The sequence below is a fragment of the Pseudopodoces humilis genome, chromosome 11 (genome assembly GCF_049639895.1).
Source record: "Pseudopodoces humilis isolate 2021_Gansu_Grassland_sample_001 chromosome 11, ASM4963989v1, whole genome shotgun sequence".
NCBI lineage: Eukaryota > Metazoa > Chordata > Aves > Passeriformes > Paridae > Pseudopodoces > Pseudopodoces humilis.
The window spans coordinates 6385405-6408957 of NC_142210.1; the positions used below are offsets into that span (position 1 = coordinate 6385405).

Here is a 23553-nt window from a genome sequence, read left to right on the forward strand (position 1 = left end):
CTGTTACAATTTCTTCATCATTCATTACTCAAAAGAAAAACAAAGTAATTTAGGCAGTCCAAGACAAGAAGCGTTATGAGTTCTGCCCAGTTTCCAATTAAATTACAATAATATGGTTACCTAACACATTACTTAGGAAGTTAATGTCAGGAAAATCCACAAACGCCAGAGGTTTATATCCAAAGAGGAGACAGAAGAGTCCTTCAACTTTATTCGAATAAAGGGAGAGCGTCCACCAGGCCACACACCCGCTAGCTTTTCTCTCCCGAGGTTTCGGAGGGACACAGCCTCCCTTTTATCCTAAACTCCCGGCCACGTGGGTCCCTCTTCCTTTCCCCATTGCTGAGCTGATAAGAAGGTACAGCCTTCCCGAGCCACCTTCCACATATCCCCCCTTGAAGCTGTCATTTTACCCCAAAGTTCGGAAGTTCCGCCTTGTGCAGACCCTTGCCTGTTTCAGGAGCCAAGCTGCCTGTTAGGAACTCGCCCCCCAAAGCCAGCAGAGACATTCAGACCCATTTCAAATACGTTAACAGCCATACCTTCACCCATCCAATTGCATATAAAGACATTGGCACACATCTTTCCTCTCATTAAGCAGGTGAAAGTAAAGCAATGGAGCGAGTAGCTCCTTCGTGAGCCTGGCCAGGAGGTGGGAGTGCAGGGAGGGTTGCACAGTAGCTTCTGCCGTGTTCCACATTAAGCAGTTTTTCCTAGAAAGCCTCAAGCTCCATTTCATTTCACCACCACCCTCCTTGAAGGCTCAGCTGGGGCTGTTCAGCTTCCAGAGAGGCCCTCATCCCTGGGTGTCCCTGTCTGCAGGGAGGGCTCCGAGCAGAGCCCAGGCTATGCTCCGGGGGGCCCAGCAATGGCATCAGCGGAACGGGCAGGAACTGATCCCAAGAAATTCTCCCTGCACAGGAGCCAGAACTTCTTCCCAGGGCAGTGCCCTAGCCCTGAACAGACTGCCCAGAGAGTGTGTGGACTGTTCTCACATGGGATAGTTCAGAGTCCTCCGGATACAATCCTATGCCCTGTGCTCTGGGATGGCCCTGCTGGAGCACGGGGGGACCAAATGAGTCACTGTGGGCCCTCCCAGCCTGACCCATCGCATTATTCCAGGATTCCCAGAAAGCCATGAGGGAAGCCGCGGTGCCTTGTACAGGGACGGGAAAAGAGCACAAAGAGCACTCAACAAATGGCACTGTATGTCATCTTTACATAGTGCAGTACAACACTCCCTCTGCTCTCTGTGGAGTCCTTACTAAATGTTTAATATTCACTCACAGCAGCACCCATCTTTAACATGGGCAGGCTGTTAAATCACATCACAGAGATGTGACGGTAGCTGCCGAGGCCGCACAGTCCCGTTGCCACGCGGGTACCAGCCTATAACCTTACCAAAGCTTCACCAGTGTCCCTGGTGAACAGCACGACACAGTGCTGCCGGCCCTGCGGGGACACGGAGCTGCGCGCGGTGCGACCGCGGAAAGCTCGGCCCGTGTGGCTGGACGCTCCGGCCCGGCCCCGCCCGGCATGGCGCTGCCATCGCTCCCCGCAGCCGGCGGCCTGCGCGCATGCGCTGCTGTGGGGCGGCCGGGGCCTCAACATGGCGGGTTTGCCACTCTCAAGATGGCGGCTCAGACACTCCCAAGATGGCAGCAGTGCCACTCTTAAGATGGCGACAGGGCCACACTCAACGTGGCAGCAGGACCACTCTTAACATGGCGGTAGCGCCACTCTCAAGATGCCGCCTGCATTGCGGACACAAAATGGCGCGGCGCGGGACGTCCTCGCCTCAGAAAGTGCCTGCTCTTCCTCCTGAGGCTGACCCCGCCTCTGCGTTTGCAGCGCGATCTCGCGCGGCGCTTTCAAGCTTAGGGACACCGGTGCTGGGGTCGGCAGCGCCGGAGGCAGGCGGGCGGACGGCGTCAGGCGGCGGCGGGGCAGCCTCTGTCGCGGTCGCGGAGCGCCGCACAGACGCGAGGGCCCCTGACGTAGCGCGGCGCCATGGCGGGTGTGGGGGCGCGGCCGCGGGCCCAGGCCCGGCTCTGAGGGGGCTTTCGCCGCCTCCCCGCGCTCCCGCCGCCTCCCTGCCCCCTGTGCCGCCCGCTCCGCCCGCCCCGGCCCGCTCCGCCCCAGCCTGCCGCGGAGATGGCGTCGGGGCTGCGCGCTGCCGGCTTCCCCCCCTGGAAGCGGCACATCGCGGAGGAGCTGCGGCGGCGGGACCGGTTGCAGCGGCAGGCTTTCGAGGAGATCATCGCCCAGTGTAAGCGGGGCCCGGCGGGGGCGCGGCCGAAGTGGCGTTTATCTTCTCCCTCACCGATGCCCATCAGTATATGCAGGGAGACTGCTCAGTGGGGAGGGTGTGGAGTCTTCCTCTCTGGCGATATTCCAGAACTGGATTCTCTCCGGTGCCGTGTGCTATGTGATTACCCTGTTCGAGCAGGGAGGTGGGATCTGGTGACCCACTGTGCTCCCTTCCAGCCCGAATCATTCTCGAATTCCTCTTCTTCAAAAGTGGGAAAGCCGTGGTGGCTCAGGGTCCCTGGCTTCGCCCGAGCCGTTCTCACGGGACTGTTTGGGACGTGTCTGTAATAACAGGAAAGCTGGAATTTCTGCATTATCGAGGAAAATACGTAGTTGTTTCAGTTCCTTCAGAGGCTGAAGCGCTTTGTGCTCTAGGCAGTAATTGAATGTCTGAATTGTCTGCACAATTCCCGCCCAGTTGCTTGTGGAATCGAGAACAATGGTGCTATTGACCCTGCTCATGGTCTTTTGTAAAATTTGGAGCTATGCAGGGGCCAGCACTCTCTGTTTAGGGTTTTCCTGCCCGCCCCTCTCCTGCCTCAGCTCTGTCAGGATTGAAGGGGGGTTCCATAAACTGTGGGGGAAAGCAAATGGCAGAGCTGGGTTTGGCCTCTCTGCCAGGCCTGTTCTGCTTGCTGTCCTTTGAGGACCTGTAAAGAGTCTGAACTTTGAACTCTCTCTGTTTTAGCAGATTGCAATGCACCTGAGTAGTCCCTGTCTCTATTAAGCTTTCATGAGACCAGTCCCACACAGCATCTGGATTAATGAGGAGTTCCTGGGGTTGTAGCTGGATGGTGCCTTAACCTCTTGAGATCAAAGAGGAAGGAGAACACACTGATGTGGTGGAGGCTCATTTAGCATTTGGCTGTGTCAGAGTAATTAAAAGGACTAGATCACAGGTAGTCATCTAGGCAGAAGATGGGAATCTGGATTTTCTTTCTGGTTGTCTAAAGTGCCCTTTTTGTCTCTGCAGATAACAAGCTACTGGAGAAGTCAGACCTTCATGCTGTGCTGGCTGATAAGCTTCAAGCAGAAAAATATGACATGCAGAGCAGACATGAGATCAGGTATGTGACACTCCTTTTTAGTCAGCAGATGTCTGTTGTGCACCTTGTAACCTAAACCACTGTTTGATGCCTCACACAAACAGCTCCAGGATCCCTACAGTGACTTGGCACACAGCAAACTGAAATTCTGTTGGTCTAAATGTAACTTACAGCTGTGTCTAAGACTGTGGTAAAGTTACAGTATGTTTAAAATATGTAGCACAGAAAGGTCTAGCCAGGTTTGGGAAAACTCATGGAATAGAGGTGGACCACAGTGAGCTGCTGCTCCTAGTCTGTTTGCCTTGTAATGCTTACAGTGTTTACCTGCTCTTCCTAATGAATATGGGATGGTTTAATGGCTAGTGTCTTTGTCTGTGTCATCACATGAAAGGGGAGAACAGAAAAAAATCCTGATTATGAAGTGTCAATCCTAAGTAAGCACCAGATGCCAAAAGGAAGTTGTTTTGTGCCTGCTTTTTAGTAGGATGTCTTGGGAAGCTTCCTCTCTAACCTGGGAGTAGCACTCTGGTGCTGAAGGCAGGGGTTGTGCTGCTGGTTCTGCTGGCATTTGACTGCACAGCAAACCCATGTGCCAGAAGTGTCCCTTGGACAGCCTGTCTGTTCCACAGAGCTGGCTGGCTCTGCCCTCAGTGTACCTGAAGAGAAGGCAGGGACAAGGAGCTCAGAATTCCTTCTTTTGTGAGAATTGCTTCCTCTGTTGAGATTCTTTTTGCTCTGCCCTGAAACCAAAACCTACAGCAGGAAACTGTATGAGCATGTCTATCTGGGTTTACAGGAATTGCAGGCAAAACTCCAGCAGGCTGGAGTTAATAACAATGTGGAAGTTTCCAAAAGCTTTCTGATGGCTTCAGTTGTCTTGAACCATTTCAGTTTACGGGAATTGTGTTCTGTCTGAATGCCAGGTCTAAGAGATGAGGCTGGACTAAATGTGAATGAGAAGAAAGGCACAGAAGCAGCATCTGAAAGTAAATACTCAGCTGAACTCTGATACTATGCTTAATATATTACAAGTTTTTGAAACAGAATTATTTTTCTAATCCTAGATAGCTGAGGGAAAGTTTTTTTACTTCCCTCAAGGCCAGGGAGTAGTATCTAGTTCTGGCTATAGAGGTATGCTTGGCTGGAGTTATGGGATGTGTTGGATATTACCACAGGACTTAGCTTCCTGTCTATTTGCACACTTTTTTTTTTTTTTAAATGGAGTTAGTGCAGCATTAGTTCAGTGAGGGGTTGGTTGGTTGTTTATTGAGAAGAGCATTAAGTTACTGATACCACTGTGAGGCATTTGGATGGACTATTTGTTTCCCCCTGGACTACTACAACACAAAATGACTTGAGAAAGGGATGTAATTTCCTTGTTTCTGTTTGTCTGACATAACGGTGTTGAAGATAAAATTATGATTTTTTTAAAAAAGCTGTAATTCAAAATATAGGTGATAATGTGCTCAGAGTATGTGTGTGTGTGTATGCTTTTAAAAAAGCTGTGTATGTTCCTGCCTCTGCTTTCAGAGACATGACTGATAAATGTTATACTCTATACACTCTATAGTTGTTTCAGGCAGAGGCTGATATAAATGTTCTGATATATAAAAATTCAAGATTATCTCACAGTAATAGTGTTTAAAAACACAATTAGTAACCACTTCAAAACTTACACACAAAAAGAGTATAGTCAGACCAATGGAGAAGTGACTTGTCACACCTGGGACTGTAAACTCAAGGGTCTGGGAATACTCCATTGGTTTCCTGGCTTTTGGTTCTGTACCCTCTCCAGACATCTTGCATCTTCAAGGTCCACCAGCTTCCTCCAGAACAAACCAGGGTGGTAAAATATTTGTAATTGTTCCAGAATTTAGAGAGTGTACTTCTAAGACTCAGTCATCTTCATGCAAATTTAAACAAAGGGTAGTCATCTTCAGTTGGAGTTTGTATTCTAGTTTAGAAATGTACAAAAAGTGAATCTGGTCCTCAGAAGATGTAACTTTCCATTACTGTGTGATGGCCTTTTGGCTGGTGAAGAGTGCATGGTGTAGAAAGCCAACTGTGGCTTGGTTTATTACAAATCAGCTGTGTCCCTGGTGTACAGAGCATCCAAGGGAGGCAATGTCTGGACCCTGGTAAAGGCACAGAAACAACTGGATTCTAGTTTGGGACATTTCTTCTTCTTTGTCCAATTGCAGCCCAGGACATGATAGCACATGGAATGACGCTCAGCTGCAGGAACTGGCCCAGCTGAAGATAAAGCACCAAGAGGAGCTGACTGAGCTGCACAAGAAACGTGGAGAGGTTGGAAAGTCTTACTATGTTCTCTGTGGTCCATATATGGCCTTTTGGGAGCCTGACCATGATTATACCAGGCTCATTAATCATAATTTTTTTTGTCCTTTCATCTAGAGGGGTTTTTTTTAACTTCCCCAATTCTTGATGACTAAAATCAACCAGAGATGGGCTGGTCTGTAATACTGTCACCAGGAGATGAGAGCTTACATTGTCAGCACAGCATGATTTTTAAGTGCTGAATTTTCTGCTTCACTAATAGGTTTTTAGTTGTATTAGAGGAGGGGGGAACTGATCTGGGCTGCACAGCTGTATATGACCACTAATAACTGGAAAAGAGAATGGGTGGCATATAGGGTGTGTGGTTTCACTGGCCTCACTTTGCAGCACCACTTCTGTGGCAGTGGACAAAGTGAAAAAGCACCTGTCAAGGTTGAAAGAGCCATGGTGCTAGTCTGAAAACAGAGTGCTGGTTCAGAGGCCAGGAGTTCTGTAATGATGACACTTGGGCCTGGAAGAAAGGAAAAGCTAGGGGGTCTTGGGTTTGTGTTTTGGGTTTTTATTTTGACAAGGAGATAAGGAATTTCAGCAGCAGAATTGGGTTTTTACAAGCACAGCAGTGGACTGAATGAGTCTGGAAACTGAATGGGACTGCATACTTTCATGGGGAAAAGGTGTGAATGGCCTGGAAAATAATAACATGCCCCTTTGATCACACCTCACTGGAGTCAAAACTCCAGTGTCAAAAATTCTGAACTTTCTAAAGAGGAGATGGTTTTCTATCCAAGGTGTGCATCAAGTGGTCAGGGCACTCACAGTGTTTTCTTTACTCCCAACCTGGTGTCCTAAAACCACTTACACAGGCAGGGACACTTCCCAAAAATCAGTCTTCCTTTTTTCTCAGCAGCTGAGGCTGTGCTCCTGGGTAAGCTAGGAGCTGGCAGCTGCAGCTCAGCAGCATCAGCCTCTGCCTCTCTGTCCCCTGTGCTCTGCAGGCCCTCCGCCAGCAACTTTCTCTGTGAGAAAACTTTTGGTGGTACCTGTGTTCACAGTATGAGCTGTGTGTCTCCTGAAATGGCTATTCTGGCCATAACAGGATGATTTGTTTCTTGGTTGTCAGTACTCGTTTGTTGTTTACTTACTTGAGAGTTTTTTAGTTTCTGTATTGTTTTTTCCAGTACTAAAATTTCTTCCAGTATACATTCTGTTAGATCTGACTATTAGTGAAACTTTTTGAGGGAACAGAGTGAGACATCAAAGGACAGCAGCTTTTTGACAATTCATTTTTGAAAGTGGATTCTCAGAGTTAATGACCTGGGTAGCAGATCTGCACAGAAAGCTAGGGTAAAAAAGGTCTGAAATGTGTGATCCATGCTTTTAATGCTAGATTAGTCTGTGCTTGCACTGAAGGGTGCTAAGTGCGTTATCCACTGACATCCCTGCAATTTGTAATGCAATTTTCTCCTCTCCCCAGCTGGCCCAGTCTGTAATCGATCTGAACAACCAAATGCAGCAGAAGGACAAAGAGATGCAGATGAACGAAGCCAAGTGAGTAAGAACTGTTTTGTCTGTGACCATACTTCTGATGGAGTTCTATATTGCAGTTATAATATTCTCCAGAAGTCTTAGCCCAGGGCTAAAAATGCCTTTGTGAAGCATTGTGCAAACAACACAAGGAAGATGGCACAGGTCCCAAAGGAGGTCCTCATGGTTTTTTATGTTTTGTTGCCATTCCAGGATTGCAGAGTATTTGCAAAAGATTTCTGAACTGGAAACAGAGTGCCAAGAATTGCGTAGCAAACTGCAGGATCTTGAGCGAGCTAATCAGACACTGAAAGATGAATATGATGCTCTCCAGATCACCTTCAATGCCTTGGAGGAGAAGTTAAGGAAAACTACTGAAGACAACCAGGAGCTGGTCTCACGTTGGATGGCAGAGAAAGCACAAGAAGCCAATCGTTTGAATGCAGAAAATGAAAAGGATTCAAGGTGAGATACATGATCTCTGTTTGATAAAACTGATACATTTTTTGATTATGAGTGCATAGGATAAAACCAGATTTAGTTTTGAGCTCTGAAATCTCTGTTCTTGCACATCACAGTGAGAGTCCAGAACTTTCTTTTTCCAGCCAACACAGACTGACACTTCATGAAAACATTCCTGTCTTTTAAATGAATAAAACATATTCTTTTGTTTCTTCAGCAACATATAATTGTGTGCTGAAGATCATAAATCAGAAATAAACTGTGGGGTTTTGTTAGTGTTAGATTTGGACTTCTCTTGCTGATATTGCATCTTATACTGCTCCTAGTTTTATCCTTTTTTGACTTGACTAACTCCAGTGTTTTTTGCATTCCTCTAGAATGAGCATCTGCCATGAGACTGAGCTATGTAAAACTTATTGCAAAAGTAGTTTGTATGGCTGTTTTTCCTTGCAAAGTAATTTTTCTTCTGAATTGTTTCAGCTTACTTGCCAGCTAATGGTACCTGGAGACTGACCTACATTACAAGTCTTACAGTAGCTGTCAGTTTTGTATTAGCTTCAGTAACATAATCGTTAATTTGGCACATTCTTGCCCTCCAAGCTAATGCATATTCATACGGATCATAAATGGCCTTAGGTTCACTTTGCCTCAGTGCCTTACTGGAGGGATCTTGTCCTTTGCTACTCACAGTAAAACTGCCTCTCCTGCTCAGAGTATCTTAAAAGGTAGGATAAAATTAGAGCAGGGGACTGATTTTTTTTTTAAAATTTTATGAAGCCCATCAAGACTGTGCAGGGTAGCCTTTGGAATGGGATTAAGGAAATGTTGTTTTTGTTTTTTAACAACCTTGGGTTCTCTTTTTTAGGAGACGCCAAGCCAGGCTGCAGAAGGAGCTGGCAGAAGCTGCCAAAGAGCCCTTGCCTGTTGAACCGTAAGCAGTCTTGATTTATAGTCTCTTTCATCAGTTTATGCCTCAGGTTTATGCAGATGCATGATAAATGGTATCTTTGATATTCCTGAATTGGGTGAGGTAGAGGAGTGTTTGAACTTCATGTGTCAAGTCAGAAATGTGCTGTAACTCTCTCTGCCTGAACTTACAGAAGAAGGAGCTCTTTTAGGACTGAAAATAGATGCTTGGACAGAAAGTCCCAGGAATGGTTCATATGGTCAATAGATGTTGTTATAAGAAATGTTTTTATGCTGAGGTATGTACCTTTGGTCTTTAAGATAGTTTTTCATGAAATAGTGCAGTCATGAAACAATTACTCTGGAGATGCCTAGATTTTAAAATGTTAGACTACAAACATGCTCAAGGATTTCCTGTAGGAACAGGTACTGAGTGAATTAAGCTGGGTGAAAATACATGGCTTCCATACTGGCAGGGATTTGTTGTTTCAGGGAAAAACAGTGGAGTACTCTACCTGGTAAGCTGAAGAGAATCCCTCTGGTGCCTTGTTCTTGCCCTGCTGTGTTTGGCTCTGTGTGCTGTTGGATCAGGTGGCTGAAGTGGGCAGTAGGAGCTGTGGGTGCACTGAGCTGGGCTGATCAGGGTGTTTGCCCAGTCCAGAACAGCTGCATCTGATGCTCTCCCTGACCCCTGCTGAGTGGTGCCAGAGCAGCCTGCAGGCTTTTTCTGAAGATCTTTTCTCTTTATGCTCACATCACAGAGTCACATTGAGTGCTGTGCCGCAAGCCCTTGTGAAGGACAGAAACAGTGCATCCCTCTGGAAGGGGGGTGCTGTGTGAAAGGCTGGGAGAGGGAGGAAGGGCAGGTGGAAAGGGAGTATGAGACACCCTACAGCATAATTGCTTCTGTATACTATTTAAATTCTACTTCAGAGATGGCTTTAATTTCTTCATGATTTTATAATTTGAGAGGGTTTGTGTTGTGTAAATGTGCTGCTTACTGAAGGGAAAAACTGCACCATTTCAGGGCTGTTTATATTTACTTAAAAATATAACTAAACATGGAAAGTTCTTTAGCTACACATAGTTTTAATAGCAGAAACTTTAGATTTTTAAAACCAAATATTGGCAGAATTTGATAGTATTTTATTGAAATACCGGCCTGATACATTCAATCAGTGAATATATTTTCCATTGTCTTTTCATGTATACTCTCCTCCAAAATCTTAGAATTGAAAGTGTAGCTATACTCTGAAATGAGGGATTACAAATGGTTTCATCCTTTTAAATGCTTTTGCAGCTGAGTGTTATCTAATTGCACAAATTATTTAAATACTGAACTTAAAATTCTCTTCGGTCAAATAGCATTAAGTTAGTAAAATGTGTTTAAAAATAGTGTGTCCTGCAAAATCAGCAGGGGAGGAAAAATCATCACTAAAGATAAAAAAAACATAGTCAGAGTCTATGGTGACCAATGGGGGAAAATCTTCAGCATTAGCTGAGTAATTTAGCAGGGTTAATTTATTGTACATGGGTTTGAGCCTCATACTTGTGTTCAGTTCACCACCAACACTTTAATGGAGTGAACAAAAACAGCTCTCACACTTAGTGGTGCAGCACCCGAAGTACAACAGTGTAAAAAGTATCAGGGTGTCTAGTGTAGGTGAAGCAGGAAAATTTAGTCAGCCTCTCCTGCTTTTTTTAACACTTGCTTGTTTTGAAACACATAAAAGAGGCACTGGTATCACCTATACTTGGTGTGTCAGTAACTCATGTTTTTGTTGTTCTGTAACTGTTCCAGCAAATATCATTCACCCTGTAGTTTAGCCTTGCTCAGGTGTGGTAGGTTGTTACAATGCTGTATGTAGTTAGTGCTAGAGGTTGAAATAGGATGCCTGTAGTAAAGAGAATCTGAAAAGGAGGTCTGAAGGCAGAAAGGGGATGTGGAAATCCAGCCCTGCTGTCAGTGAAGTGGAATTGGCAGCTGGAAAGAAAAAATGAAATTTAGTTGCTGTCTGTATCTGTTTTCAGACACAGTGTGTTGAGTTACATCTCTGGCAGTGGCAGTTGCATCAGAATTTGTTATCTGGATGTACCTGTGTGTTGCGTTGTTGTTATAAACCTGTGTTGCATTGGGCATGGACACTGACAGGCCCTGGAACAGTGCCATCCTACCAGTTCATGCTGTCAGTGGCTGATTGAAAAGAAGGTGTTTCCTCTCACTTCAGCAGGGATGATGATATTGAAGTGCTTGCAGATGAAACCTCTGACACAGCTGAGGAAACCTCTCCAGTGCGAGCTGTCAACCGGACGTCCAGGTTTGTGACCAAGAGATTCTTGTCATGTCACTGAGGAAGGACAGGGGGCATAGTATAGCTGGAACAGTGTTGGGAATGTAACTTAGGTTTCTAGTTGCCTTTAGGTGAAACACAGTTTAGTGCTACTACCAGAGCAGTAGGAAACTCATGTGCTGTGTTCTCTGTTGCCATGCTTTAGATGTGCTGGTTTTCCTTTGCTGTTTTAACTAAGTTACCCTAGTGCCTGAAAAATCTTTGTTTAATCTTTAAAACAAATGTTTAAAAACTAGTTAATAATATGGCTATTACAATGCCTGTTGTTTTATGCCTCAATTACTCTACAAGATACCGATATGACTTTGGAAATAGCTGGGTTTATCTGAAATGCTTAAAATAATCTTCACCTAGATTAAATGCATCTTGTTCTTTCTCTAAAATAGCAGTGAGTGGAAAGTAAGAGGTAGTTATGTGAGATCATGGATTAATTTGATTGAAACTTCAGACTTGGCAGACTGTTCTATCTAAACCCAGCAATTCACAGGGTGAGGTTGAGGGGCATGAGGAAATTTCACCCACAAAATGTGTTTCTAGTTGTAGTTACTGATGACTTTTGCACTGATGCCTGTCTTGGTGCTCTCTGTCTCTGGGCTGGGTCTGAGGGGAGGGAATCTTTCCAGAGACATGTTGCTATGAAATGTGTTTGTATTGATCTTTATGTGGAGAAGCTATTCACAAGGTTTAAACCTGTCCTCCCCTCCTTCAGTAAGCGACTCTCCCAGCCAGCAGGAGGCCTTCTGGACTCTATCACTAATATCTTTGGGTAGGTTAGAAAACTTTCACCTCCTTGTTTTGTTTATTGGTTTCAATGTACACCAAAATCTTGGTGATGCAGGGAATGCAAACAAATATTTTCAGTCTTCCTTCTAGCTTCTGCCTTTCTTTTTTTTTTCTTTTGTGTTCTCCTCAACTTCCTGTTTCTTCCATCTTGCCGTGTGCTGACCTCTGACCTTTCCCTCCAGTCTGTCTGAGTCTCCCCTTTTGGGACATCAGTCTTCTGATACTGCCAGGTGAAAACATTATCCACTCTTAGTCCAGCATGTGATTGTATTCCATTGAAGTAACACGGAACCCAGCTGCGTTGTGCTGATTAGATTCTGCAGTTGATAACTGGTTAGGAACTATCTACAGTGAGAGAGGCGATGAGCCCCTATATGTGGGGAGAATACATGGGGTTTGCTCTTACTTTCCACTGCACTTTGCTCCTTCAGCAGGGTTATTTAAAATAAGTCATTGGGTTCTGTGCTGAGTGTCCAGAGCGGAGCTGGTCCTTCTAAGCTCAGCTCTGCAGTAGGTGGATGTCTTTGCTTAAATGGAGCAGCCCAAACTTTGTAACAGAGCATTTTGCTGTGTGGTATGTAGTGCTGAAATGGTATTAAGTCTTCCTAGATACAAAGATGCAGCTGCTGCCAGTCCCATGTTTCTCTTTCTATTGAAAACATTAAAACACTGCTCCAAAATGAGGTCAGTAATCAGTTAACTTATGTGGTGAACTGTGAAATATCTAGGGCCACAAGTGAATATAGTGTTACATAACAAATGTAATTTTTGAAAGGTGGGATAAAAAAAAGACATTAAAAGCACCTTCCTTAATTTTTTACTTTCTGTACAGAGTAGTTAATTTACAATTACAGATCAGGATGAACTCAAGAGAAACAGTGTTCATTTCTCATTTTAAAATGTCTCTGCTTTATCTCATCTCAGGAGGCGTTCTATGTCCTCATTCCCTGCACCCCAGGATAATGCAGAGCCACATCCAGGTGCCAGTAAAGAAGTGAGAGTGCCCACTACTGCCATATGTGTCTTTGTGAGTACAGAAGGAATTCTTTGCTCTGCCATTCCTTGTTCTGGTTTTGGAGGAAGAGAATCCTCTATGTGGGAACTTATATCCTGAGACTCTATTAGCACTGCTGAACAGGAAGGAATTCTTGGTTTGGTAGAAGCATTCATTCTGTTTAATTCTTATCCTAAATGTTTCTCAAAGCCAGCGTGCTCGATCTCTATCTTACTGAGGTCAATGATGACAAAGAAGTTTTCTGAGGGCACAGGGAAATTCCACCCCATTGCCCCCTTGGCTCCCAGCAGTCCCTATTCTATCATGCCGTAGTAGAGCTGTGATTGAGGAAGAGATTGCTGACAGTTTGGGATTAATTCAGTTCCAGTTCTCCACAGTTAAGGGAGTTGTGGCACCAAATGTAATCCAACATACCTGGTGAATTGGAGCTCAAGGTGATGGGGTGTCCTCATTTGCTGTGCATGATCAAAGGTTTTCAAGCTGAGACCTCCTTTATGTGTACTTTGGCCTCACAAAGCCAAACTTAATTTTCTGTGCAGGGTTATTGTCTTGTGACTGAAAGCAAGTTGTCCTGTAATGCAACTGCTTGTTTGAACATGCTTCTGGAGCTTTCTTGGGCACTCCAGAGCTGGATGTGGATTTTTCATGGATATTAAATGACTTATTTTCTTCATCCAGAGTATCAGTGTGGCTCACTGCAGCAAGGAAGCACGTGTATTCTTGCCTGCCCTCTTACCGTATTCTGTAGTGGAAGTTGTGGGTGAAGGAAGTAGCAATGTCACCTCAAGTGAAAATAAGGTCATGACTGAAATGGCAGCTGGAGCTGGCTGGAGTAGGGGGCATCAGGGGAGGAGGTGCTAGGCTTTAGCTCCAGTGTTTTGAGCCCAGGTTGAGGGTCAAGACATGTCTAGGTCTGGCAGAGCATTCTGTGAGCTAGGACTCTGTGATGGGTTTGGCAGGTATGCAGACTGGCAGAGAGCGGGCCAGGCTTACCTCTGGAGAAGCAAGTAGGAGGTGGAAAAGGTAGTCACTTCAGGAATCATTCCCAGGCGTAGCTTCTAGGCAAGGCCTTTCACCAGTTTTGTTGTGAATGGCTCCTGTGTATTTGCAGAAAGATCAGATTTGAAGTGTGATTAGCCTTAAATATGAGCTATCAGACCACATTCAAGCAACAAGTTCTGTAAAAATACAAGTTTCCAGAAAAGCTGATTTTGAAAGAGCAGTTACTGAAAATACTTTAAAAATTATTAAGATTGTGATGGTAATACTGTGTGGGTAAGTAGTATAAAGCTGTGAAATGAATAGAGTTAAAAAAAAGAATGACTCTTAAAATTCTCATCGGTTTTAAAAGTTCAAGAATTCAGAACATTAAGCTGTGAGAAGTAGGGGTGCTAGGGGGTCAGTGCATCTGCAGAGATGGCACAGCTTAAGTCCAAGTCCTCTGCAAGCAGGTGCTGTCACACTTGTACTGCATAATCACCAGCGCATCCAGTGAATGCAGTGCATCTGCTGTGCTGTTTCCTAGCAGACCTGCTTAATTCAAGCCTGACTTGATTGTTCCATGGTTGCATGAACTGATTGGATCATGTTCCATGGCCGTCTCTAGATGGAGGAATGTTAAGTTACTTTGCTTCTGCAGCACATCATCTGTTACTGTTTCTTATCCTGTCCTCTCAGGTTTTTTTTTTACCTCTCCTGACTTAAGAGTCTAAGCTTAGGAAGCACTGTAACGCTTTTGTTAGTTCGTTAGGGCTGCTGAGTCCTTGCTGCTGTTTTTATTGATGTGCCTTTGTTTTTTCTTCAGATAAGGATCAGCCACCAGCCACAGCAGAGTTTGTGGCTTTATTTCCTATGTACTGCTGAAAGATGCACAGCTGTGATTCTGTGTAACCTTTTAAGTTCTGTAGCTTTCTGATCTGTGGGTTATGGGTGTGTGCTAATTCTCTTTTGGGTGGCTGTTCTGTTCCTTCTCCTCCTCAGGATGCACATGATGGGGAGGTGAATGCGGTGCAGTTCAGCCCTGGCTCCCGGTTACTAGCAACAGGAGGCATGGACCGGAGGGTTAAGCTTTGGGAAGTCTTGGGAGGTAAACCTTTCTGCTTTGGGGAATGGTGGGATGCTAAATAAACTCATATTATGGGTCACTTTGTGTCAGCTTCTGTTCTAATCCATTGCTCAAGTTTTTGTTCATCTTTCTCTGTGCAGATAGGTGTGAGCCCAAAGGTTCCCTCTCTGGTAGTAATGCTGGGATTACAAGCATAGAATTTGATAGTGCTGTAAGTATCTGTGCAATATCCACTGTTCATAATTGGGAATAAATTGATGGAATTATATTGTTCTCTACTATCGTTTCCATTCTAATTGAAAAGTTACCTAAGAAATGGGTTAAAACATGAAAGTAGCTGAAAGTAGTTAAAATTGTACAAAAGATCTTTATTTGATGAGATGCAGTCTGTAATTCTGATCCTTGCTTTACAATTCAGATGATGACATGCAGCTCAGACATTGGCTGTTATGGATTTTTGTTTAAAGTAAGAAATTAGCTTTCCACTGAAGCTGGCATAACAGCACAGAAGAAGCAAATACACTGAGGCTTTATTTCTGTGAAGTTTTTTTTCCATAAGTAGTTTACTGAGGTCTGTGATGAATAGTAAAAGGTCTGATTATCCCAAGACTTGCAGTTCCATGCCCTCTTCTCCCAGCAGTTTCTCCGCAGCCACAGCATAGCAATGGTGTGGCTGGCAGAGTGTTTGCTGACAGTGTGAGATGCACTCAGCTCATGTTCACCTGGAGCAGCGGAGACATGACTGGGATCAGCATCCAACAATACTGCTTGAAGGAGTTTGGGGTCTTGGATTGGTCTAACTGGACATGTGATCTGACTTTCCTGCTGAGACCTCTTCCACAGAACAAAGCTGATATAATTTCTGCCATTTGTGCTGAATTATGATACACACACAAGAGGATCCTTCTTATGGACACTGACCAGCTCATTAGAGATGTGCTGTTAATCTGCAGGAGAAGCTAGTCCTGAGGTTTGGCAAGTTGTTTGAACACATTTTTAGTGAGAGTTGCCTGGGTCAGATGCCAAAGGATTACAAAGATTCAGGAAAGTCTTTTGTGATGGACAGGAATGCAAGCATAAATTTTGTGGTGGCCATTCTCCATCATGGGAGATTTGTGGGAGCCCTAAGCCTAAAGTCATAAACAAGTAGATTTCTCTCTCCTCAGGCACATTTAATTTTTGAAATCTTAGCTTAAAATGCTAGAATTTTAATGAAAATAGTAAGAATCAGGCTAATTCCACTCTGAGACCTTTCTAAGCAATGAGGGTAGATGATGCAGGGCTTTTTTCCTCTGGAAAAAAAAAAAAAAGAAAAAAGAGGAAAACAACTCTACAACAGATAAGGGTAAACTAGAACACATTTTCTCACTGCAGCAAAAGGGAAAGATGAATGTCCTTTTTCTGGTCTGGTTATTGTTATAATTGGTATACATTATTCTTGTTATAATCTATAGCCATGATTCTACAAACCCTCTCATTTTGGTGAGAAGCAGGTGTCACAGCCCTTTGGGAAGGGTTACATTAGGTTTACATACTGGCATTTGCTAATGTGGTTTTGGTTTTATTCCTTTTTTTCCTTTGACAAAATAGTACTAATACGGTTTTAATGGTTTATTGAAAATACTTTAATTTGGTTTGCATATCAACTAGCAGAAGGAATTTTAAAGGAATCTTGTGTTCACAGGGTTCTTACCTCTTAGCAGCTTCAAATGACTTTGCCAGCAGAATCTGGACAGTTGATGACAATCGATTACGGGTGAGTCTTGTGAGGCAAAACAGTGCACAATTAGTTTCTGTCTTGTATTCCCAGTTTTGTCTAATGGGGCATGGGAATTTAAGTTGGGCATTTACAGATGCTTTTAATAGTTCTTTTTGTTGAGAGGTTCTTAATCTCTTGAAGGTCTTCACAGCAAGACCTAAAATACAGTGTTGATCTCCATGCAGCCTTGCAGGAAGCTCCAGTTACTGTGTATTTTTCCCAATACAACCCTGTTCTAGAAAAGCCTTGCCATGTAAAGTGTTTGTACACTTTTGTGTACCCCTCTGGGGAACTTTAAATGCCTTTTATGATTTATGGAGAGCCACCTCGTTGTTTCAGCCTCTTGCCAAGGACAGGCTGCTGAAAAGGGCTTTGTGGAGGACAAAGCAGAACTTTTGTTTTAAGTCAGGAGCAGCATTCTTGAAAAGGAGCCCTCTGCCTGGCTGTCCAAGGCAGCAAGCCTCAACATGTTGGACATTATCCTCAATGTCTTTTGGAAGGTTCTTCCTTTCTTCCTAAATACTTTGTACTCATATTCTTCTCTAACACTTGTCTCTGATTTGAAAATAATCCTTTGATAGACCAAAATAAAAGTTTTACAGCTTTCCCAGACCTTTTTTTAATTGTCATTTCCTATGTACACTTTTTCTCAACTTTTTATTTTCATAAGATGCTATTTTGATGTTCAGATCTTTAGACATTTAAATGTTGGTTATAACCAATAGATGCTCTATTTCATTGTGTGGAGATGTCAAGTCTCAGGAAAGTGAAGAGTATCAGTTCTTTTGCACCTTCTCTTTGGCTGCAAAACCTCCTATTGAATGTGAACTGTAGTGAATACAAGTTTAGCAGACATAGATTACTCACTGCAAAAAGTTAGTTACACCTGCAAGCATTCACATAATCTTCCTGGAGTGCGTTCATTGTTTGCTGAGATGAAATAGTGCTCTGTGTTTCAAGTGTGATTACTGTGGACTTTGCATGGCTTGCACATAAGCAGAAGGTAGTAAAGCTGAAATCACTGTAAACTTTGCCAAAATTCCCTGCCTAAATGTGGATACCTGTATGTGATGTTTGTGCAGCAAGGGCAAGGAGAGATGCAGATAGATCCTCCTTGTTGGAGTTTGTGTTCCTTTCTTAAGGCAAGGTGATCTTTTTGGGATGATGTTTTGTGTATCAGGTTTGGGTTTTTTTCCCAAACTTAGCTCCCATTTCTTTCCATTCTTGAAGGCTTTAATTTTGTGTTTCCCCAGGCCCAGATTGCTTTGTGTAATTTGATACTCCGTTGAGTATTTTTTTTTAAAAAATCTAACTATCTGCAAAGATTTTTCTTGTTTTTCATAACTCTTACTTTAGTAATTCACAGTCTGTTTTGTGATTTAGTATGTAAATGTTCAGCAATTCTAAGTGAATGTGGTTCATGTTCTCAGCCCCAGAGAGCTTCCCTCTGCGTTTAGAGAAGTTGCTGTAGGGAGTTTTTCTGAAATCCCTGGTTGTCTCAGCTTTCAGGCTTTAAGAAGTAATAACATTTGAGACTCGATACCCTATTGTGTCCTTCAGAGAGGCTCCATAAAAGCAGAAAGGCACAATTTCCATTTTCAGCATGCTTTAACCCCTTGTCATTGGTTTGTCCTGCAAGGCTGTGTTGCAGTTGCCATCTGTCCATGAAATGTAAGTGTGCAGAGTGTTGAGGAGGGAGCTGGCAGGTTCCTGAGTAACTGGGAAAACTGCAGCAAAAGATGACTTGTGTTTCCCAGCTCCAGGCTGGACTCTGATAATTAACAGTCCTACTCAATGGTGATTTCTGTTTAACGGTAATAGATGTTTTTTCTGCCAAGCAATGCAGGAGACATGCAAATTACAATTTGAGCAAGTGGAAATACTCAGTTTCACCATGTCAATCTCCTGTCCCCAGCACACCCTGACAGGTCACAGTGGTAAAGTTCTGTCAGCCAAGTTCTTGCTGGACAATGCACGTATTGTTTCGGGAAGTCATGACCGGACCCTCAAGCTCTGGGATCTCCGCAGCAAAGTTTGTAAGGAATCCTAACTTCTGCCTTTCATCCATGTTTTGTGCTTCTGCTGAATGCTCTTGGCAGTCTGGTGTCAGATCAATTATTGAATTTTTTTGCCAGTATAAAAATAGAAAAAGCTAGCAGTCATCCCCAGTAATTTTCTGTTACTCTTTAAGTAACTGAATTCTTTCTGCCTGTTACCTGGAATAAGAAATCCTATGTGTGCAGGAAGCCCTGTTAATGCTATTACACTGAGAGCAGCTGTTTCTGGGATTGTTCTTTGTTTACCTGTCTGGGGATGGGTATTTTAGTCTTCCACTAAAAACTTGGAGCCAGGCCAAGTTTTTAACCCTGAGGTGGATGGAAGTGTTTCTTGGAAACATGCCAAAAATTTCAACCTCTCAAATGAAATTTTGCAATGAAGGATATGCTAGGATCCAGGCTTTTCTCCCAGAGAAATACCTTATTTCCTTATTTTTTCTCCTACTGCGGGCTCTTAAACCTGCTTGCACTGAGAGAGCATTTGAGATTCAAGGTTACCTTGATACCTGAATTGCAAACATAGATAAATATGAGGTGGAAATTAAGCAGCTGTCATAGGAACATTTAAAGTCCCAGCAAAGGAGATTGAGAAGGGCAGAGAAGTTGAAGACTTAATCGGGATTATTTTAAGATGGTTTACCCTGTGCTGCTCCTTGGGCACTGCTCTGTGTGGCCACTGTATGGGGGGGCATTTAGGGATTGTTTTTTGTCTCAATTTTCATCAGTTTGGACAATGTGAATTTAAGTGTGTCACCACTGGTTTCTGCTTTTTAGGTATAAAAACAGTTTTTGCAGGATCTAGCTGCAATGACATCGTGTGCACTGAGCAGTGTGTAATGAGTGGACATTTTGATAAGAAAATTCGTTTCTGGGACATCAGGTAAAACTATTGTAGGAGAGCTTACGGTGTAGGAGTGGTTATGGGTTTGCTGTTAGGTTAATCTGAAGTAGGGAGCTCTTCTTCCTGAGCTTGGCAGCTGGGGAGGCTGTTAAAAACGTGGCAAAGGGCCATTAAAGATACTTTTGTTCCTACTTTTATGCTGTTTGGTATTATAGGTTTGGTTGGGGCTGGGGTTTTTTTGTTGTTGTCTTTTGTTTGTTTGGGTTTTTCTGTGGGGGGATACCATTTTTTTTCTTAAAAGACAGCCTGCTTGCTGGTAAATATTTTTGTGCTGGTAAATATTAGTGCTGTTCTAGGATGAGGTTGTAAGGAAAGTAGTGTCTTAACTGTTAGCTGGAAATGCTGTCCACAAGGTGGGATCTAGCTCTTCTGCTGGGATGAATAAAAGTTTTGATGCACTCATTTGGCTTCTAGACCCTAGTTCAATGCTTTTTTTTTTTTTTTTTTTTTTTTCCCCCCCTCCTTTTTTCCCTCTTTCTGTCTTTAGGACTGAAAGCATAGTAAAAGAACTGGAGTTGCTTGGAAGAATCACAGCTCTGGACCTGAATCCAGAGCGAACAGAGCTTCTGACCTGTTCCCGTGATGATCTGCTCAAGATCATTGATCTGCGGGTCAGTGCTGTCAAGCAGACGTTCAGGTGAGTGTATTCTTCACAAGAACACTGAATTTTAGGGCCTTGTATTGTGGGCTACCCTCAGTGCTGGAGTGGTTTTCAGGACCTCTGTTGAAGAGAGCAGTCTTCTTACGTTTTTTTTCCTATATGGCAAAGTTCTCTAGAATGACTAGGAACAGCAAAGAATTTCTTAGGGTGCCATTGAGAGTGTTTGAGGAGGGTGTATCCCAACGTGAATTGGGATAAAGGGATGCTGGAGTTTATTGTGAACCATGCAGAAATCCTTAACATTTTCTTTAGTAAGTATCTCTTCTCATAAATGAGTTAACAGATACCTGATTCTATCTTTCCAGTGCCCAGGGATTCAAATGTGGCTCTGACTGGACAAGAGTTGTATTCAGGTAAGGTCAGACATAAACAAGATACCTGATGAACCTTTCTCCAGCTAAATGGAGTGATTCCTGATGCTTGGCTGCACTGGTCCCCAGTTACAGCTAGAAAAACTGGGACAGAGTTTGTAATTTGTCCAAGGTTACCTCTTGGTCAAGCTAGAGTGTATCTGTAAATATTGATCCAGTGTCTTGGAAATGCTCTGATTTCAAAGTGCTTTCACCTTCGTATTAGCAGATGACAGCACAAATCTCCTAAAGGAATGTTTAATGTGAAGTTGCTTGCTTAGGAAGTTGTGGGTGGAATGATGATGTATGCTCAAAACTGCTGACTTGAAAATTGTTCTTTGCCCTCTGCACCTGGTCTGATCTCACAGCCCTGATGGTAACTATGTGGCTGCTGGCTCAGCTGATGGGGCCCTCTACATTTGGAATGTGCTTACTGGGAAATTGGAGAGGACGCTTGCAAAGCATCACAGGTGAGGGAAGTGGGACATGCAGCCTAGGGTGGGGATCTGGGTTGTGGATCTTGCTGAGCTATCAAAAAGTTGGAGTTGCACAGCTTTGCAACTTTTATTGGCATGTGAGAATTATTAATATGCAAAGTCTGTGGATTCATGGCAGTATTCTCTAGATTGAATTATATTAGATTTGTTGTTGTTATCTTGTTAAACTGAGATATGATTCTAATAAAGTGCATTCAATACATTTTGAAGAAATTGTACCTCCCTCAGACTTACTAAAAGCCCAAGTCTCTTGAGATGTGAGAAAATGTGGGTTTTTTTAAATTGGGAATAAGAGTATTGTAGTAATTCATTCCAGTGCTAACTGCTGTTGTGGAATTCAGCTTTCTTGTGAACTTATTTTTGCCTTCCCTTTCAGTTCTTCTATCAATGCAGTCACGTGGTCCCCAGCGGGTGCCCATGTGGTCACTGTGGACAAAGGAAACAAGGCTGTGCTGTGGTCTGAGTTTTGACTGACGGAGAGTGAAAGGCTGTGTGTGGTGGTGCTGGTCCATGGCTGCACAGCTTGGAGACCCGAGCCCAGATCCATCCAGAGTCAGGATACTGACAAGCACATGGGCTTTGCTTTCCAGAGGGAAGCTCTAAAGCAATGGAGAAAGGAGCCTGAGTCAGAGACTTCTCACGGCCATAACTGCACTGTGGCACTCGGACTCAGAATGGGATTAGCTGTTGTAGATGGAGAATGCTACTTAGTCATGCCTTTACTTGCAGTATCTATGCACCACGTGGAGCTGATGATACTAGCGGGATTCCTCACCAGACAGCTGTGCCAAATATCCTGTCACACAAATGTATCTACAGCACTTCTGAGGTGGAAAGAAGTCATTGTGTATGCAGACTTAAAGCATGTCCTGTCTCCTGTGTTCTGTTCTGGTGGCCTAGTTCAGGCACCGGGTGAGAAGATCCTGAGACACATCATAGGCAGTTTGAAGTGTTGGAACAGCTTTTAAAAAGAGTCTCCATGGCTCTGACAGCTCTGTCTTTGAGTCATCAACTCAGTTTGGATCTGTTCTGATCCTGGCACAGGCTCTCCAGCACTGTCATTTGTACTCTGTTTATCAGTTCTTGAGACAACGGTCTGTTATTCAGGACTTCTGCACCCTTGTGTTGAAATGCCTTTTAACAACTTGGGCATCACAAAATAGGAGATTTTTAATCTTTTTATACCACAGTTTGGTTATTGGGTGTGAGGAGAGACCTGAGCTTGTTGAGGTTGTAAAAGTTGTGCTGCAGTGATGAGGAATGTAGTAATCCTGTGACTTCAGTCCTGGAGTACAGATGTTTGGTCCCTTTTTCTGTTCATCCGTCCTGTCCTGGCGGCTGTCAGTACACAGGGGAGCAGTGGCATCAAATCCCAAATCCATTGTTTTGGTGCTGGCAATTCCAGGCCACTTGCCCTGTTCTTGAGCACACGTGCAATATTCCCATTTGCGCTGGAACCCCTCTGTGGTACGGAGCGGTGTCTTAGCTCTGTGTCTGCTCTGGCACCCCAAACCATGATGTGACTGAGTGTGAGCTACCTGGCATATCTTTATCCAGCCAAACCTTTCCACATCATCTGGGCCTCAAGACAAGCCACCAGCGTTTTATTGCCTTTTTTATTTGCACTTTATTTTCTTCTTTCCCAATAGCGTTTTACTATGGAAGTGTGTTCTTTGGAGGGGCTGGGTTGGGGGAGCTGCTCTGACAGGCTCCCTCTAACCCAGCCTTTCATTCAGACACTTCCTGCAGAGGGGAATTAGAGTATATGGGGCAAAGTTGTTATTTATTCAGCTGCCCATAAGAACTTGATTGTAAATAAACCTGTGTTCTGCTTTTAAAACCCCACACTGCTCTGATTTATTTATTTGTGCATCTGTGTGTGAGATCTTGTTTGGAATGAGTGCAGAGGGGGACCTGAAATATTTTTGGAATGAATTGTGGGATTTGGTGTAGAGGGGGAAAAATGATAATTCTCTTAGTTTGGGGCTGGATGTCCTGCAGGTGCAGCCTGGGCTTGCCCTGTCTCAGTAGTCCTGCCTTGAGACAGAAGGAAGTCTTTCCTCGTTGAACAAGTGCCTCTGTGTCCTTGAAAGGCTGATGTATTGTTGGATGTTTTAGACAAACTACTGAACTTAGGAAACCAGGATCTGTATTTCAAACACTGCTGAAAATAGGCAACTTTTTCTGCTGTGAGGCTGACTGCTACCTTGTCAAGTTTTTAAGATGGGAATAGGAGTTGCATGTTTCTTTAAAAACACAAAAACCCTGTTGAAGAGGTTACTCTGGTTCCAGCTTCAGAGTAATGAAGCAAAGTCTTCAGCTTTTCAGTGTACAAATTTCATAACTAATAACCATCACTGGCTACCCTCCTTTTTCATAAGAAAATAAGCTTTTATCCAGCTCATGGAAGTGAGAACTGTAGCAAAAATGAAAAGTTGGCATTCTGAATATTTTCTAAAGGCAAGATATTTTTTTCTTCTGCCTGTTGCAGTGGCAGATGGTCCTTGAAAAGGCACCTGCCACAAATCCAGGTGACCTTGGTTACTGCAGGAAAGCAGATCATGAAGT

General features: G+C 43.8%; 1 protein-coding gene and 2 non-coding genes across 8 annotated transcripts; all 3 read left to right on the plus strand.

Annotated features, from left to right (window-relative positions):
* Positions 1-2029: 2029 nt before the first annotated feature.
* Positions 2030-22830, plus strand: ATG16L1 (autophagy related 16 like 1). 6 transcript variants are annotated; one of them, XM_014258324.2, is made up of 19 exons: positions 2030-2269; positions 3284-3377; positions 5558-5663; positions 7129-7202; positions 7392-7643; positions 8506-8571; positions 10775-10864; positions 11607-11663; positions 11863-11910; positions 12605-12707; positions 14676-14781; positions 14901-14971; positions 16445-16516; positions 18435-18555; positions 19351-19456; positions 19965-20114; positions 20444-20491; positions 20857-20958; positions 21362-22830. In XM_014258324.2, exons 1-19 carry the CDS (start codon positions 2155-2157, stop codon positions 21453-21455), a joined length of 1875 nt encoding a protein of 624 aa, XP_014113799.2. In that variant the 5' UTR covers positions 2030-2154; the 3' UTR covers positions 21456-22830. The 6 variants fall into 6 exon arrangements, with proteins under 6 accessions (XP_014113799.2, XP_005529620.2, XP_014113800.2 ...); XM_005529563.2 differs by having other exon boundaries at positions 10778-10864; XM_014258325.2 differs by lacking the exon at positions 11863-11910.
* Positions 12913-13183, plus strand: LOC148183565 (small Cajal body-specific RNA 6). Its single transcript, XR_015773541.1, has one exon.
* Positions 15331-15593, plus strand: LOC148183566 (small Cajal body-specific RNA 6). Its single transcript, XR_015773540.1, has one exon.
* Positions 22831-23553: the final 723 nt, after the last annotated feature.

Excerpts from the sequence above, each read along its gene's own strand:
- ATG16L1 (XM_014258324.2), top strand. The coding sequence starts at position 2,155 with ATGGCGTCGGGGCTGCGCGCTGCCGGCTTCCCCCCCTGGAAGCGGCAC. Across the intron at positions 14,972-16,444 it reads GCATAGAATTTGATAGTGCT|GGTTCTTACCTCTTAGCAGC; the intron begins GTAAGTATCTGT and ends TTGTGTTCACAG. Across the intron at positions 16,517-18,434 it reads TTGATGACAATCGATTACGG|CACACCCTGACAGGTCACAG; the intron begins GTGAGTCTTGTG and ends TCCTGTCCCCAG.